The following is an 18,096-nucleotide window of genomic DNA, read 5'->3' on the forward strand; positions in this document are numbered from 1 at the left end:
GCACCATATCCAGCGCAAATGACCTGACCCCTTCAGTTCCGTCTCAAAATGGATCTCCTGGTGCATTCGCCTCTGCTACCAACAAAACAATTTACAACCTCCACCGGGGATCAGAACTCATTCAGCCAGATCTATAGCAATCTGAGTAGCCTTTCTAAACAGTGTACCACTCATAGACATATGCAGAGCAGCTACCTGGGCCTCTGAACATATATTCATAAAGCATTACACAGTTGACCAGACCTTTAGGCTCTGATACGCTGCTAGGCTTAACACACTATCTTCAGTCACTCAGAAAACCCAAAGCCCCTTCTGCCCACAGAGGGGGCATTGCTCTACAGTCACATGAAGTGGAGCACCCACAGGGACATCACTTGAAGAAAAAAAAAAAGGTTGCTCATCTGATACAGTAACTGAGGTTCTTCAAGATGTATGTCCCCATGGATGGGTGCTCCACGACCCATCCCTCTTCCCTCTACTTTGGAATTCACACTATGCACTCTACAGTAAAGAAGGAACTGAGGGGGTCAGATCACGTGTGCCAGATGAGTTGGCGATGGCACCGTGAGGCGAAGATGACGCATGTGTGACCCAGATGGGCACTGGTGCTGAAATTTTCTGATCAGTGGCACAGAGATGCACAAACACCTGAAATAGAGCACCAATAGGGGGACACATCTCAAAGAATCTCAGTTACTGCTCCAGGTGAGTAACTTTCTCTTATCTTTGTCACTTTAGAACAAAATCATTCAATGTTAACAAAGTGAAAATTTGTGTAGACTTTCACTATATATTATCGCAAGTGAATTTTTATACAATCCTAATTTTTTTTAAAGGAGTCTTAAGTTAGGGTTTTTTATTGAAAATTGTTTTTGTTTTTGTTTTGTTTTTTTACAGTTGCACTAGCTTATGGAATTTATAAGCAAGACCTACCAGCCTTGGAGGAGAAACCAAGAAATATAGTCTTTGTAGATATGGGACATTCTGCATACCAAGTTTCAGTTTGTGCTTTTAACAAAGGAAAACTGAAGGTAAGTTTATTTTTACTACATTGTTGCACCAGAGGCTAAGCAGAGGCTTACTTAATTGGGACAGTGCTCAGGAAACTTCATTGGAGTGCATTTTTGAATGGTTAAATGTCTTGCCTGGTGTGGGCTAACCTGTTTGTAGTAAATACGGTATATATACTCATTCATAAGCCAGATTTTAGTAAAAAAGGGAAGCACCAGAGAAGGGGGTCGGCTTATGAACAGGTATAGAGAGAGAGAAGTGGGACACAGCCCCTCCCCCCAACAGAGGCAGCACAGCCACCAGAGCCAGAAGGAAAGAGGCGGGGCCAGTCTCTCTCCGCTTCTGGCCATGCTGCTCTCCCCCCAGCCTCCAAAGCAGCTGCAGCTCAGGGGCCTGTGCTGCTCGGCCCCACCCCGTAGAGCAGGCTGAGCAGAGGGAGCAAGGAGAAGCAGCAGAACCAGAAGGGATGAGGCAGGGCCAGAATCTCTCCGTTTCTGGTCATGCTACTCTTCCCCCAGCCTCCGAAGCAGCTGCAGGTCTGGGGCTGGCTGGCAGGCTGCAGCTGTGCTGCTCGGACCCACCCTTCAGAGCAGGCTGCTGCCATGCTGCCCAGTTTGGCCAGTCCTAGCAGGCTGTGGCTGCGCTGCCCACCCTGCCGGAGCAGCTCCAGCCAGGCCAGAGACATCTTCCCCTGGGCCTCCCCAGATAAGGTGGGAAGGGAAGGGGTAGAGTGTGTGTTGGGGTCCTGGGCTAGGGATGGGGTTATGTGGGGGGTGGTCATGGGTTTCTCCCTCCCTTCCCCTCGCCCCCCCCCCCCCCCCCCCCCCCCAAAAATTGCCCCACAAGTTGCTGTCCTGGCCCATCAAGATAGGTAGCTGGTAGCTGGCATGCAGGACACTTTTTGTTTACTTAGGTTTACCTCCATGCCTGTGGACGCGAGGTAAACAAACCATCTTGACCCGCCAGCAGCTTATCCTGATGGCCCAGGAGCCAAAGTTTGCTGACCCCCCTGAATTATAGAGTCAGCTTATGAACGGATCATAAAAAATTTCCATTTTTACTTATCCATCTTGGGGGGTGCGGGTCGGCTTATAAACGAACCAGCTTATGATCGAGTATGTGTGGTATTAGTTACTATTCTTTCATACATAAAAGCTTTCCTGCATTCTAGTTGTTAAATGACTCTCCTTCATGGCATTTCTTCAGCAGCTCACTGTAGAAGGAGAATGCTTAGCTACACAGCCAAGGAATCTCTTTGAGTAGAAGTTAGAATTGGAAAGTGTGTGCGTGGCCTTAAAGTCCTATCTTTTATGGACCAAGAGTACAATTATCTCATCTCAAACTGGAGAAGTCACAGAACCAACTTGTCTACCTCCTCTCCAGTGTAAATGAACCTTTGCTGAACTTTCTTGAAAAATGAAGTAGGCTATAGCTGAATTGCACTTTTCCCAGCCGTGCATTGAAAGCAAGTGGGAGAGGAGAGTTGACTCTTTGAACTCTAACTTAGGGATGTTTGCTAAGTATATTTAATTCAACAATTTTAATTTTGTATCTGTAAGACTTTCTGCTTTCAAGACTGGGGTAGTAGTGGCTTAATTCCTTTTTATCCTGAGCTACATTTGTCTTCAGTAACAAAACACAGAAGCTACAAAAGTTGTGTGAAAAATTAAAGTGCTCTGTGGTCTCAGTTCTTTTTAGATAAATGCCCTAGGCATGCTGTGATCTGAACAAGGACATGCATACCCAGTAGAAAACTTAAGCAAGAAAGTGTATTAGCAGATTTTACTTTCTCAGTGGAATGGCATATTTTTACATAGGGAGATTGCAGCATGACAAGATAAAGATCTCAGTTCTTCCTTCTGTATGTCCAGAACTGCTCAGTTCTATGTGCCCATAAGCTTCATGGAGTGGAGGGGAACATTATGGAAAATGCTGATTTGGCAGGAAGTAGAGGATAGGTATATACTTGACACATTTCACTTCTATGCAGGTCTTGGCTACTGCTTTTGACCCTTTTTTGGGTGGCAGAAACTTTGACGAGGCTTTAGTAGATTACTTCTGTGGGGAATTCAGGACAAAATATAAACTGAACGTGAAAGAGAATGCTCGGGCACTGCTGCGCTTGTATCAGGAAAGTGAAAAATTGAAGAAACTTATGAGTGCAAATGCTTCTGACCTCCCACTCAACATTGAGTGCTTCATGGATGACCTTGATGTCTCCAGTAAGATGAACAGGTAAAGTACTGCATGTTATACTAACTCCAACCAGAATATGGTGGTTTTAGTTTGTGCCTGTAATGCAATATTTCTTCTTCTGCAGAGCTCAGTTTGAACAGTTATGTGCTCCTCTCCTAGCTAAAGTGGAACCTCCTCTAAGAACAGTAATGGATCAAGCTAGTAAGTAGAAGTTATGTTTTGTTACCTGGCTCAAAAGAAAAACCGCTAAACCTTATTAAATACCATAAAAAGTTAAAAGATGCTACGCTAAGCAATGAGAAGTTAAATGTCAGTGAAGGTCGTCGAGGCAAGCTTCATTTGCCTCCCCTTGCCATGTGTGCATTATGATACGGTTTTAATTACGTGATTGTCTAACTTCTTTAATGGGGTTTTTTATTCAAATATGGCACAATTTCGTATGTGTATCTGATTTACTGAGCACCATTCATCCTGAATAATGAATGTGGTGGGGTTCTGAGAGGGGAAAAAAGGGAATATAATCATGGAGTTATAGAGTATCATGCTTGCACTATGGTTACAACTGACCAAGAAACCTTAATTTTTGTGTTTGCTAACTTTTAAGTGTTTGACTTTGCAACCTTTAGGTTTCTTTTAGGACAGCTTTTTATATATAACTTACTTCCTATTTTTCCTTTAATAAAAAAAATTACATGCTACTGAAATAACCCACTGCATAAGTCATCAGAAGGGTTTGAAGAGTTGAAGTAGCTGCTTCACAACAGTGCTAAGTGAGACTGGGCAGTGTGGTCAGTGCAGATGAAACTGGGAGAATTTAGGAGCAAAGCCTGCAGTGTAAGCCCTGCAGCACATGTGAAAGTTTGCTTTTTTGAAGGCTAAATAAATCTAGATGGATTTTCAGAGACCGAAAAAAGCCACTCTCTGATCTACCCCTTAAACATATTAAAAGTAAAGGGAACGAAAAATTGTGAATATCATCTTTTGTGAGCTGACATAATAAAATGTGACTGGATAAATAATGCAAAAATGAGGAGGGAGAAGAGAGCCTGAAAGCTATAATACGTTTTACAATGGCTGACAGTTGCCTGAAAGCATATTAGTCATGCCCATATGACCCAAATCCAGAACTGCAACTTTGACCTGAAACCACAAATGCAGATTGTTCATCATGTTTCTTTTGAATGTGTGTGGTTTTTTTTTATTTCTGTATTGCAGCCCAAAAAAGAATCCATTTCACCCAAGAAACCCTATAATTAGATTCATCTTCAAGTGATTGTCCACATGGATTCTACTTCTGGCGCACACATAGCCATGCATACATCAAATTCTCTTGGCCAGTCGCATCCTTTGGGGCTGCACCTGCCCTTGGATGCGCGCTCTCACGTACCTTTCCCACTCCTCAAACCCGAGGGCATAAAGAATGGAGCAGGCACAACTGTTCCTTCTTATTGCCGTGGCAGTGAGACAGAACTCCTACTGTGGCTTCATGTCTATGCACTGTGTGACTTTGTGTGTGTGTGTGTGTTTAGTTTTTTCCTCTTTTATACCCGTTGTCAAACAAACAAAACCCACAACACTTGGATTAATTTGGGGGTTTTTTCCTGTTACTATGGCTGAAACAAAATCACCAGTGTTTAAAAATTGTTCCTTCCTGTCATGTGGCTATTCTGCTCAATGACAGGCATTTGAAGTACATTTTTTTTTGTTTGTTTTTTGTATTTTTTGCCTTGAAGGGGGTACATCCCTGATAGGTGTTTAATCTGTATCTCCTTCTCTTCTGTGGCATCTTGGAGGAGAAATGTCTGTTTACAGTAAGGCAGTTTTGGGCCTCAGGCAGGGGTAAGCACCAAACAGGCCTCCTGGCCCAGTGTGGGGAGGCGGCCACCCCAGGGGTGAGCGGGTAAGGGGTAGAGGGACTCAGCCCCACCCTACTCCACTGGGTCCCAGTCCAGGGCCCTAACAGTGGCAGAGTGGTCTGCCACTGGGTCAGCAGGTATCCACCCACAACACACTGACCTAGTATCAGGCCAAGGCCCAACCAGACAGTTTCCCTTGGCTACTTCCTACCTCTCTGGGGTTTGGTGCACGTGTGCTGTAGGTATCCTCCATCTGCTTGGGGTTGGTGGTCAGTGGTAGCCCCAACCACTCGTTGGCACCTCGGCTGGCCTGCAGCCCTGGGAGTTCTGGCCAGTTCTCAGGCAGTAACCCCAGCATCTCCTCGGTCAGGTGGCAGCCCTGGAAGCTTTGGTCAGTCCTCAGGCAGCAGCCCCAGGAGCTCCTCCTCCTCGACGTCCCACTCTGACAGCAGGGGAGATGCGTCTATCTCCCTGGGCTGCTACAGCCCAACTGAGCTGCGGTGTGGCCTGCATTTTATACTTCTGCTTCCTGTCCTGTCCTATAGCTTCCAGCATGGCAGGCGTGGCTTTCCTGGCTCTTCAGCCTCCTGGTATGTTGCCACCTCGCTATAGCCATGAATTTGGTAGGGTCCTACTTACTTTACAGTAACTATATGGTTCTTTAAGATGATGTCCTCATGGAATCTCTGACTGTCCTATTTCACTGCTGCTATGGAATCCTGTACCATCTGGCTTCTGTACTGGGGGAACAACTACGGGATGGTTAGGCCCCATGTGCCCTTTGTGCCTTCTGGGGAGGCGAGGGAAGTGGGTGTGAGAATAGCCGCACTTAGGCACTGTCCCAGTGGACACTGTTGGTCAAAAGAATCTGATTTTGTGTGTGCATAGGCACATGCACAATAGAAGTGGAATCCATGTGGACAGCCATCTCAAAGAACCACAGTCACTAAGATAAGTAACTTTTTTTTATTCTGGATTTTTGCACTTGCAGCCTGATATGCCCATAGACTAAAGGAGGGGCAAGGATTTGTTTGACAGTATAAATCATTGCGATTTAATATAAAATTCTCATTGCACATTCGCCTGTCTTCACTGGTTCTTGTAGTGTCTAGATAATTCAGTTTGATTTTTAAGAACCCCTTGAGCTTTTCAGTCAGAAGTGGGAATCCAAGGTATGCGATCTCTAGCTACATGTCAAAAAAAAAAATTGGGTGTCGGGGAGAGAAATCAGCTTTGGGCAATTTGAAGCTAACTTTTTAAACTTACGGCCTAAACTGTCTTTTCTAGAACTACAGCGTGAAGACATAAGCAGTATAGAAATTGTAGGTGGAGCCACTAGAATCCCAGCAGTGAAGGAACAAATATCTAGGTTCTTTGGTAAAGATATAAGCACTACACTGAATGCAGATGAAGCTGTTGCAAGAGGTTGCGCATTACAGGTATGGCTGCTATGATTCTAGTCTGTCATTTCTAGTCTGCTGGAAATTGTTCACTAACTGAAAGTCAAAGAATGCTGCAGGTTAAACAAAATGTCTCTCATCTCAGGATTTAAGGTCTTCATACTAAGCATTCATTCTTCCTTGCACTATTGTATTCACTAATCATTTAAACATTTGTTGTAGTTGTCACATTTGGTAATAATTATGAGAGTAATGACGGGGGAAGGATGGTCTTGTGGTTAAAGTACAGGAGTGAAAGTCAGAATATCTGGGTTCTCTTCCTAGTTCTGCCACAGACTTTTTGCACTAATGTGGGTAAGTCACTTCCTTCATCTGTAAAATAGGGGTGTTTACCTCTCCATAGTGGCTTTGAAGCTTAATTCAATCTGTTTTAAAAACTCATTGAGGTCCCTGGCTGGCAGTCACTATAATCACGCTAAGTGTTACTATAATTAAAATGACACTCTAGAGCCTCTCTTCATTAGTTTAACTAAGAAGATAATCCTTAATGAAACTGACTTAAAATTGCCCCAGTGTTAGTATGTGTATTTCATTTTAAAAACATTTTACGTTCTAACATAAGCTAGCATGTTGGCCAGGATTTATAGAAGAGTAACAATGCTAAATTCAAATAAATGTGTTCCTTCACTAAACTATATGCATAATCAAAATTTGGTGTCTCTTCCAGTGTGCAATTCTCTCCCCAGCATTTAAAGTGCGTGAGTTTTCAATCACCGATGTTGTTCCTTATTCAATAACTCTAAGATGGAAGTCCTCTTATGAGGAAGGAACTGGGTAAGTTGACTCTGAAAGTAAAAGTACACAAAAAGACTTGATGGTATGGAAAAATCAAACCTGCAAACACCATAGAATAGCTCATCTAGTTTAACTCTTATACTGTATTATCATTAATCATTTTGCCTCTGGAAGTTGGAGTCGCGTACCATTTTACTATTGGTTATTTTCAGCCACCAAATGTTACATTGTTCTCATTTGTTTACTATAACTTTGTTAATTTTAACTTTGTATACGTCAAAAAGCTTTCTACCTAGAGGTGCATGTAAAATGTAGTATTGTCAAGTTGGTGGTTGAGCTTATAGCTCTCATTCTGTCTTCAAACTTCAGTTAAGTTAGAGAATGCAAGATAATTTTCCAGCGCCAAAACAAATGCGTATTAAATGTTTCATTTAGTTACTAGGTTTGCATGGATGTTCACAGCTAACATAACAGGGTTTAATATAACTTGATTTATAGTCATTCTATAAACTGTTACTTGTATTTACTTGAACACTTTTTTTATTTCTCTAGGGAATGTGAAGTTTTCAGTAAGAACCATGCTGCTCCATTTTCAAAAGTTATTACTTTCCACAAGAAGGAACCTTTTGATCTGGAAGCATATTATACCCATCCAAATGAAATACCTTATCCTGAACCCAGAATAGGTGAGAACAGATCATAGAAAATATATTTAAAATAATCTTTTGTACACCTTCTTTTTTTAAAAAAAGATTCATTCATTTAAAATGGTTTATATAAATCACTGAGCCAAATGTCTTGGCATAGAATCATAGAAATGAAGAGCTGGAAGGAACCTCAGTGTCAAGTCCAGACCCTCTCACTGTGGCAGGACCAAGTAAACCTAGTTCTGTCCAACCCGTACTTAAAAACAGTCAGTGATGGTTATTTCATACCTCCCCTGGAAGTCTATTCCAGAAGTTAACTATCCTTATAATTAGAAAGTTTTTCCTTATGTCTAACTTAAATCTCCTTTGCTGCAAATTAAGTCCATTATTTCTTGTCCTATTCTCACTGGGCATGGGGAACAATTGAGTCTGATCCTCTTTATAACAGCCCTTAATATATTTGAAGATTGTTGTCAGGTCCATCCTCAGTGCTCTTTCCTCAAGAGTAAACCTGACCAGCTTTTTAAACTTTTCTTCATAGGACAGGTTTTCTAAATCCTTTTATCATTTTTGTTGCTCTCCTTTGAACTCTGTCCAATATGTCCACATCTTTCCTAAAGTGTGGCGCCCAGAATTGGACACCATACTCTTGCTGATGCCTCACCAATGCCAAGTAGAATGAGACAGTTTTCTCTCATGTCTTAAATATGACACTCCTGTTAATACACTTCAGAATATTAGCCTTTTTTGCAACTGCGTCGCTTTGTTGATTCATATTCAATTTGAAATCTGAGAAACCCGTTACTAAATGACGAAACTAGAAACTTTTTCCACTTGAAGTCCATAGCACTTGGAAGTCTACGATTTCTGGAATTTATCAGTCAGACTTCTAGTAAATAGGATCTCTCTAGATTGGTCAGACTTGTATGGATTAAGCTGTCAGGAACAGTGAATATGGGGGTCTGGATTCAGCAGAATGTCTGAATTTATCATCAACTGCTCTGTGTTCATAGAAAAAGGTTGATACACCCCCTTTGGAGAGATGGAAACTATGGCTTTGACTGTGGATGCAAGTGGTGAGCCTGGGCCGTTACCACAGAGATGCTGATGGCACAGAGAAGTCTAAACTGACATCCAAAAAACTGATGCGCTTATTACTTTGGGGGCATATCTCTGGGATTTGCCTTATATTTGGTCTAGGTCAAGGGCTCTCAAACTTCAGTGCACGGCAACCTCCTTCTGACAGCAAAAATTACTACATGACCCCAGGAGGGAGGACCGAAGCCTGAGCCTGCCAAAGCCCCTCTGCCCCGGGTGGCGGGGGTGGCAAAGCCCGAGCCTCACCAGTCTGGGCAGGGGGGCCAAAGCTGAAGCTCAAGGGCTTCAGCCCCTGCAACCTGAGCTCGGCTGTCCAGGGCTGAAGCCCTTGAGCTTTGGCTTTAGCCCTGGGCAGTGGGGCTGGGGCTTCAGCCCTGGGCCCCAGCAAGTCTAAGCCAATCCTGGCAACCCCATTCAAAGGGGGCTGCGACCCACTTTGGTGTCCCGACCCCCAGTTTGAGACCTGCTGATCTAGTAGCAGTGCACTCCCTACTTCAGCTCCAGTTTAGTTCCTCCTTATCTGTTAAAATTCACTTAGCAGCCATATCTGCTTATCGCAATCTAATTGAGAAGACTGTAGTTACTCATGACATACTAAAGAGATGTATGAAGTTGTCTAGAGGGGACCATCTGTAAAAGCTCCAACACCATCAAGGGTTCATAACCAAATCAAATTGGGAAGGCTCTGGGCAAAGTTCATTGTTTCACCTGTCAGTCAAAATAGCATTTGTTATAGCTATAACACCTGCTAGAAGAGTAAGCAAACTCATGGCTGATCTGCCTTCAGTTTTCCATAAGAACAAAGTGATACTCCTCATTTTTTGGCTAAGGTGATAACTGATTTCTGTCTCAACCAGTTAAGTAATCTGCCAGCGTCCTTTCCCCATATGTCAAAGTTCCACAAACTAGTTGCTAAAAATGCTTTACTTTTGTATCTAAATTTCTTAGTCCTATTTAGAAAGTCGTCAAATTGGGGAGAGGTTGTTTTTCTTTTGGGAGATAATAGAGGCATTGGGATGTAATTGCATGGCTTGTCTAAGTGGGTTAGGCAGTGTATAAATGAAAGCTGTAAAGTTTTCTCTACTCTTGTCCTAGTGGGAACTGGATTACATTCTACAAGGGCAAAGGCAACTTCAGTGGGATGCCTTAGACATGTTCCCATTTTACTAAGCACTGTTTGTTAAAGTTAGCATTCTGATCAGGTGATTTATTTTGGTAGAGCAGTACTGCAGTTGCTGTTTAATTAGGATTCTGGATCCCACCTTCCTTTGATGAGAGTATTACTTTCTAAATTATCCCAAAAGTGGGAATGGGAAGAAGCAACTTGAAGAAATGAAGGTTACTCACCTGTGACCAGAGTTCTTGAAGGTGGACTATACAATTACACTCCCTATCCACTTTCCCCTCTTCTTGAGAATCATAATTATCATTTTGGCCCTGAAGGAGGGATAGAAGGATCTGAGATGGGCAGAGTACCTCACACCCCTTTCATAGCCTTGCCCTCAAATGCTCAGGAACAGAGAGGAGAAGATGTTGGACAGATTGAGAACACTCCAGTGAGCACTGATGTGAGAAGTTTGTGCAATTCTGACAGTGGAATCAGCACATCCCATGAATGGAAATGTGCAGATTCATTCTCAAAGAACTCTGATTATACACAAGAAACCTTAAAAGTTCTTAGTCATTCACTCGACTTACTTGTGCTCATATTATCTATGCCTGGTCATCTTAAATATAAACTTTTGTGAAAGACTGAGCAGTACTTATTTGGCTCATAGATAGAGTGATAATGGGGAACATACTCAGAAGACTTTTCTGTTTACATACAACTAAATCAGCTGAATTTGAAACTTCATGTCAGTCATCACCAGCGTAGCAGCCATTTGGTAAACTTTTTTGTTGCGTGCAGGTATAGTTTGAAAATAAGGTGAGCAATTAATATCCACATACACGGTAACTATCGTTTTTTTGAGCCATATTATTTCTTGTGGCACTAGTCACTAAGCACTGTAATGCACTTCAGCTTGCACCTTGCAACTAGTCGGAAGCCCGTACAGGTGAACAAAAGGCATTGTGTCCCTTGTAAACAAGCCCATAATTGAACCAGATTCTGCACTAGCTGAAGTTTTCTTCAATTGCAGCCTTCTGCAGCCTCCATAATGCAATTTTGCAGTGTGCTCTAAGAGGCATAGCTACAGTCTGTATCAAAGCAGAATGGTTGCAGTTAGAGCTGAATGAATAATTTGCAGAAAGACTTGATGGAATTTAGCCCCCCCTTTCTGAAAGGGGAATGAAGTTGTAAAATTGTCAAAGGGTTAGGTGGTACCACCATTTTGAGGGCAACTATATTAAAAAAACAGCAAAAAAAAAAAGTCTGAAGGGCAGATCTGAGAGAATGGGGTGAAGTACAAAGTATATTCCTCCAATCTTCCAGGATTGTAATGTTTGTGTCAATAAGATCTCCAGTGACCTCAGAGCCCAATTCTATCAGTTCTAAGGGGTACTTAGAAAAAGGTACTTCTCTATAATGTTTTACATGTTAATATCACTGTACAAATTACTGCAATGCCTTCTGTAAGGAGATTCTCATTTTACAATTGGGAAGGCTGATGCAGATTTTCAAAGTGGCTTTCCAAAGTGCCACAGTTAATGGCAGAACCAAGATAAAAATTGAGGACTACTTGGTTCCCAACCCTGTGCTCATTTTCTCCTTAGATCTGTTGCTTCTCACAGAATATAGACTATGGAATTCTTCACAGGTATATATTAATTATATACAGGAGAGGAGGTACGGCGACGTTCTAGCTACTGAGTTATCCCTTTAAACCTACAAATACTTGTGTTTTGGAGAAATACTTCATGGCCTTTTAAAGTATGCGGCAGTGAAAGTGGATCTGGGGAATATTTTTGAGGAATGACCGCTCCTCTAGACTTTCCAGAAAACCAAATTAATCCTGATATGCTGCTTTTTTGTTTAGGGCGTTTCGCTATTCAGAATGTTGGTCCTCAGTATGACGGTGACAATTCCAAAGTGAAGGTTAAAGTACGTGTCAGTGTACATGGAATCTTCAGTGTGGCTAATGCATCAGTAATAGAGAAGCAAAATGTGGAAGGAGATCACAATGATGTACCTATGGACACACAATCATCGTGTAAGAATCAAGGCAAAGATGATGAGCTGGTATGTAAAGCTGTAAAACTTCTCTTGTAATTGCAAGAGAAGAACAGTGAATCAAAGATTAAATCGTAGTTAATTCCAGTCTGCTACTTCTGAGTGATTTATTTTCCCATATTAATCTCGTATGCATGCAGCTTTCTATTTAAGTAAGCAGTAATGATACGTTCAGGGCTACACAAGACACATTTCTTTCACTCCCCAAGGAGCTTACAGTGTAAAAGACAAATGAAAATAAGATTCACACAGATAACCATAGAAAAGTGTTACATTTTCCTCAATTTTTTTTCTTCTGCTAACAATTTTCAGCATTTTTTAATATTAGCGTTGAATGGCAACAGTTACGTTGCTTTTGAAGGAAAGATTTAATGATTTCCAACAAACTTTATAAAACACTTCATAAAATTAAGTATTTGTTGAATGAAGCTTACTAATGAAAACAGTTCTAGGTTCTGTGCATCTTAATGGAAAATCGCTATATTTCATCTTTAACTGCAATCAACTAAACTTTCATTTGTTTGCATTTTTTCATTTTATATACTTTAATCATGAAAACCTTTAAGTGCAAACATGCTTGCATGACTGAAAGATGGGGAAATGTTATAGTTCTTTTAAACAATTTTATGCCATACTTAATCACTGATACTGAGGAATTGGCATTGTAAACTTAGTGAGATACTAGTCAGTGACATAATCCCCGTAAGACGGACATCAGCTCAAGTCTTCATCTCAGTTCCAGTACCGCAGCATGTCCTAACCTTAAAAGGATGCAACCCCTGGAGGGCACCAGACTTATCTTTAGGGAGAAGAGAATATGACAATTGCATGACACTGAATCATCTACGATGCACAACTGCAGACCTGCAACTGTCAGTAAAGCAATGGGCAAGCTTAAAACACCTTTCTTTCCTGCTCCTGCTGTGGACTCTTAGAAAGAGAGAGCCACGTGAACAGCTCATATGTACAGGACTACAGTTTTAGCTGTTAGTCTAAATTTTTGCCTTTGTTCTTGGAATCTGTTGCTTGGCTCAGAGAGCGTGTCCTAACTCCCCAGGAGACCCCAATGGATGTCAAGAGCATCATGCAGCCTTCTGGCAATTGGAGGAACTCCTCCCACTCCTCCTTCATGCTATTGCTCATTTAATTTCTGCCACCTCTAATCTTTTGTCCCTTCTGATAATTGCTGCTCTGCCAGCTCTCTAGCCTCTATCTTCAACTCCACCCACATATTATTTTTTTACCCTCATCTTACTCTACTGATAGCAATCGTGGCTCTTGCTTTGCATCCACTATTTTTATACTTGTACCTCCAGTGAAAATAATGACTCGACTTCCTGCTATTCAACTATAAGTTTATTTACCCCTGCCCATTCTGTTTATTCAGTTCTGCCTAAGGAGCTTGCTAAACCATTCCTGTGTTCTGTGACTGTGACACTTTCAACTCCTGGTGACTGTCTGCAAATTTCCGCAGACTATATTGACCAAGTCAGTTAAGAACTTTCCTCCTTTTTTTCCATTCCTGTATTCATTGTTTCTGAATGAGGTGCCCCTCCTATTAGCCATCTGGGACCATTCCTCTTCAACAGTGCTGCTTTCTCTCTGCCTTAAAACATGCTCTTGTGTCCTGCTAACTTAAATTCATCATCCACTCATCTGTCTTACCCACTGACACTTCATATGAAAGATTCATGAGCATACTGTATTCTCACTGCCTGGACTTCCAATACAATCTCCACTCTTATGGGGTGAGGGGAGAGAGAGCTCATTGGTTTGAGCATTGGTCTGCTAAACCCAAGGTTGTGAGTTCAATCCTTGAGGGGGCCATTTAGGGACCTGTGTCAAAAATCTGTCTGGGGATTGGTCCTGCTTTGAGCAGGGAGTTAGACTAGATGAGCTCCTGAGGAGGTCCCTTCCAACCCTGACATTCTATGACTCTCCAGAGAAACTGCTCAAGGTCACAAGTGAACATTTTGAGCCAAGTACAGAGAAGTCTGACTTTATTACAATCTGTGCACTGTTTTTGCTGCTGCTCATTTTGGACTTTATCTTTTGGCTTCTGCAACAGGGCTTGACATGTTCTGCTGTTGCTCTAGTATCTCTGGTTCCTTTCTTTCCTGGCATCCCTCAGATTTCTTTTCTTGGTATCTTCCTGTTTTGTTTCCATTATCTGCCTTTTTACATTGATACTTTGTATGGCAGGCCCTCCAAATGTAGTTCTTTATGTTCAGTCTCTTCCCCTCCATTCAAGCTTGCCTCTCCAACTTTGGCACACTTCCTGCAATCTCTGTCGTCATATTAAACTTCCTGTTCTCCTCCAAAACTATCACTTCTCTTTATTACCATTTACAACTCTTTTCCCAGTTAGACTCAACTTCAGTGTTCCCTTCCTTTTCTTTTCCATCCAGACTTTTGCTAAATCCTGGTGGTTTCCTTCTTTCACTTTTCTGAAATCTTTCCTCTATTCTCTGTCCCTGCTGGTAAAATCTTGGTGTGTGTCTCGATCATAAATTCACCTGGACTTCTCCAGACCACTTCTTACGTCCCAGCATCTCACCTTCTCAGATCAATCTGCCACATCTCCCACTATATTCAAAACATTGCTGCTCCTATTAAAATAGCCTCCTATTGTGTAAGTGAAGCACCTTGCCTGCCTACTTCTTTAAATCTCTTCTTTAAAACTAATTTTCTGTCTTTCAGAACATTTGTGCTAATTTCATTTTCTCATATCCTCTTGCATTTGCATTTGTCTGAATTCAGTTGTGAGCTCCTCAGGAGAGGGACTTGTTTAGAAGAAGTCTTCTCTTCCAAACACCTATATTTCCTCCCACGGTAATATTTTTCCAGTTTTTCTTGCTTAGTTCATTCAGCCTTTGTTTTTATGAAAGTTAGAACAAGTGGTAGAGCAATTAGCATTACATAAGCATTAGGACACTTTTGTGCTCTGATAACTTGAATGGGTTAATATTTTAAACTTACAATATACTTCTGAAGGAGTACAAAAGTGTCTTTGACACATTTTGAAGACTCTTATTAATAAGTAAAATGTAAAAAGTAATGGAAAAAGACATGGCTGACATTTCCATGTAATGTACTATATGTGGAGAATATTCACAATAATACACTGTGCTCAATACAAAAGTAACCACTTTTATCCCTAGGCTTTCTTCCATGACAGTATTCCTGTTCTTCCTAACTTGTCTTCTGTTTTTACTATGGTGCTTGTCAGCAATTCTCTTTCATAATTGAGGATGATACCCTTGACTCTGAGGATAAGGTTTGTAATGCATATATGTAGTATTCTTCAGCTGTTTCTCTTAAATATAGAGAAGATTCCCCCTTCCCCTCTTTCCAAGTGTTGCCTTCGGTAGTCTGTGTGAACAGTAAGAACAATAAGTTGAAAACTTGGTTTCTCTTTTGAAAAGACAAGTCTAAGAACTTGGCAGAAGTAGCCTGCTGCTGTTTTAAAGTATATTGTTAAACAATAGTTTAGCAAACTAAATTATTTAATGCTCGTAATGGTTGCAGCATATATGCTGGTGCCTAGAGTTTCACAACAAATCTTATTAACATATAGGGAAATAATTGAGATAGTCCATGTGCATTTTTGTGTTGCTGACAGTTTATGAAAAATTTAAAAAGTAATTCACTTTGCACTTACATGTATTCTGTGGCAAATCCAGGAATTTTATTGTTTTTCTAGGAATTGCTTCTAATCTTATCATGGAAAATAGTAACTTTCCTTTAAGTACAGTATAAAAACTTAGCAATCTACTGATACTGAACTTGCCACTTAGAATTTAAAGGATTCATTTTAAGCAAACTGAGTAAATGTGATTAGTAAGTAAATATGCATTTTGCATTTCCTATATATTAGTGCTATATAGCTTTGCGTTGATTGGCTATCACTTTCCTAATATTAAAAACTGAAAGCTTCAATAAATTTACATGCATTACAAACACAGGGTTTTAAAATCAGGCAGACTTCTGTCTTCGTGCCATTTTTGAGGTTTTAAAGTACTTGAGACTCCAGACTTCAGTTTGAACTCTGAATGCTAGTGCTGCTGTTGTTTTAATTCTGGTGTTAAAGTAGTTGAGTGCGTGTGACAATTTAATAGGAGACATTTCTGCTGAGTTAATATACTTTGTGTCCCCTATTTTATTACTAAAGGTGTTTACATGACAAGAAAATCTTTGTTACTAAAAAGTTCAGCTGGTAGTTGAACTGACTTCATGTACTGAATAACTGTTCACAGTAACTGTGATGTCATCATAAAAACTTGAATCTAGGAATCCGGAACAGGTGAACTAACCATAGGGCTGTTACTTAGAGGAAAGATACAGGGGAACAAAATGGGGGTTGGGACAGAATCAGCATACTCCTTTTAAAAAAAAAAAAAAAAAAAAAAAAATGATGCAAGCAGCTCCTAGTGTTGTCTAAAAATAGTTCTAATATGCTGCATGAACTGTATCTTGACATTTACAAATTTAGAAAGAAATTATTCATAGCAGGTACATAAAACTAGTTTTCAAGTGCTAATATCATGGGCCTGCCCTACTTGCTGCTTTTCATACACCTGAGAAGTATCAAAGAGCCTCCACTGTACAGGAACTAGTGAGCATGATAGTATATAGTAGTTGTAAAGCGGGTGGGAGTTAAGCTCCCGGTTGACATAACATGAAACTTCTTTGAAAAAGGTTTCGTTACCCTCCATTGAGCCTTTCAGGAAGAAATTAGACCTAAACTGTGATGTGGTACCCCCACCTTCTCGCAAAACTGGTTTTGAACAAGTGCTGATCTGGTATAGTGGATGTCCACCCACCCAAGAACAGCTAGTGTTAGAAGCTCTTGGTAGCTTCCCCTTCATTGGAGCAAGAGAAGCTGTATACAGGACAGTAGTAGCATACTCAACAAGTATTGCAGTACGAGTTTGACACTAACACTGGAAACTAGTTTCATGGTCTTACTATGACTATATATGTAAGTTAAAATTAAGTCAATGAAAATGTATTTTCACACTGGATTTCAAAGTGTAAACTTGTGGTGATGCAATATATCTCATGAAGTTCTGACTGTTCCATAGAGAATCTTTTCCTCTCCTACCCATGTTGGTGTTGTGTTCTTTAAAATGTCTTTTCTAGTCCTTGGCTACAACTTATTTTCAATTAAATGTGTGTAAGTACTGTGCGCTTATTGTAACGTTGTCATAAGGCACATTCAAAAGGACCATTTCAGAATACTTTTTAGCTTTAAAAGTTCACATCTTTTTCTGAATTAAGTACACAGGATAACACTGCATCAAAACATGTCACTTTAATTATGTTACACATGAGGATTTTGTCCTGTTTTTAAACTAACAGACTCCACTGTGTTTTATAATAAAATGCTAATCTGTAGTAGTTGACCCCAGTCAGAAGAACATCTTTGAGCAAGGCTGTGTTGAATTATCTTACCTTCTCTTCCTAGGATAAAATGCAGGTAGACCAAGAGGAAGGCAGTCAAAAAAGCCAGGCAGAACAGCCAAGCCAAGCAGATGAAGAAAGTGAACAACATGGAGGAACTGAAACAAAGGTTGGTATCAAGTATTGATAAAAGAAACTTCTGTGAATTTGTCCATATTAATTTTTTTTTTCCTGTCTTCATGTGACCATTCTTTTCTTGGTATTCCCAATAAATATATACATTTGTATACACTTCCCTATGTACATCTCATCAATTGAAGTACAAGGGATTATTCTAGGAGTATTAAAACTATAATTAGTAGTAGTGCCATGGTACAGTTAAAAATGACAGCTTTTTCCCAACACTTTTCTTTTTTTGATGTAAGAGTTTAAGACTTCAGAGAACATTTCTCTAAAGTTGACCTTAAAGAAATAATGGGATTCACATTGATGCTATGACACAGGGTTTTTGAAACAAC

General features: G+C 40.7%; 1 protein-coding gene across 2 annotated transcripts in view; it reads left to right on the forward strand.

The window, feature by feature from the left end:
- Positions 1–18,096, forward strand: part of HSPA4L (heat shock protein family A (Hsp70) member 4 like) — a 58,927-nt gene that overhangs the window by 22,599 nt on the left and 18,232 nt on the right. The window contains exons 6-14 of one of the 2 annotated variants that reach the window (XM_032806028.2): positions 898–1,031; positions 3,002–3,246; positions 3,332–3,408; positions 6,351–6,502; positions 7,191–7,297; positions 7,811–7,944; positions 11,982–12,184; positions 15,405–15,452; positions 17,643–17,747. In XM_032806028.2, the coding sequence (XP_032661919.1) occupies positions 898–1,031; positions 3,002–3,246; positions 3,332–3,408; positions 6,351–6,502; positions 7,191–7,297; positions 7,811–7,944; positions 11,982–12,184; positions 15,405–15,452; positions 17,643–17,747 (1,205 nt within the window). The remainder of the gene's footprint in view (positions 1–897; positions 1,032–3,001; positions 3,247–3,331; positions 3,409–6,350; positions 6,503–7,190; positions 7,298–7,810; positions 7,945–11,981; positions 12,185–15,404; positions 15,453–17,642; positions 17,748–18,096) is intronic. The other variant, XM_032806029.2, reaches the window with a different exon arrangement.

Source organism: Chelonoidis abingdonii, chromosome 5, assembly GCF_003597395.2.
Source record: "Chelonoidis abingdonii isolate Lonesome George chromosome 5, CheloAbing_2.0, whole genome shotgun sequence".
NCBI classification, from domain to species: domain Eukaryota; kingdom Metazoa; phylum Chordata; order Testudines; family Testudinidae; genus Chelonoidis; species Chelonoidis abingdonii.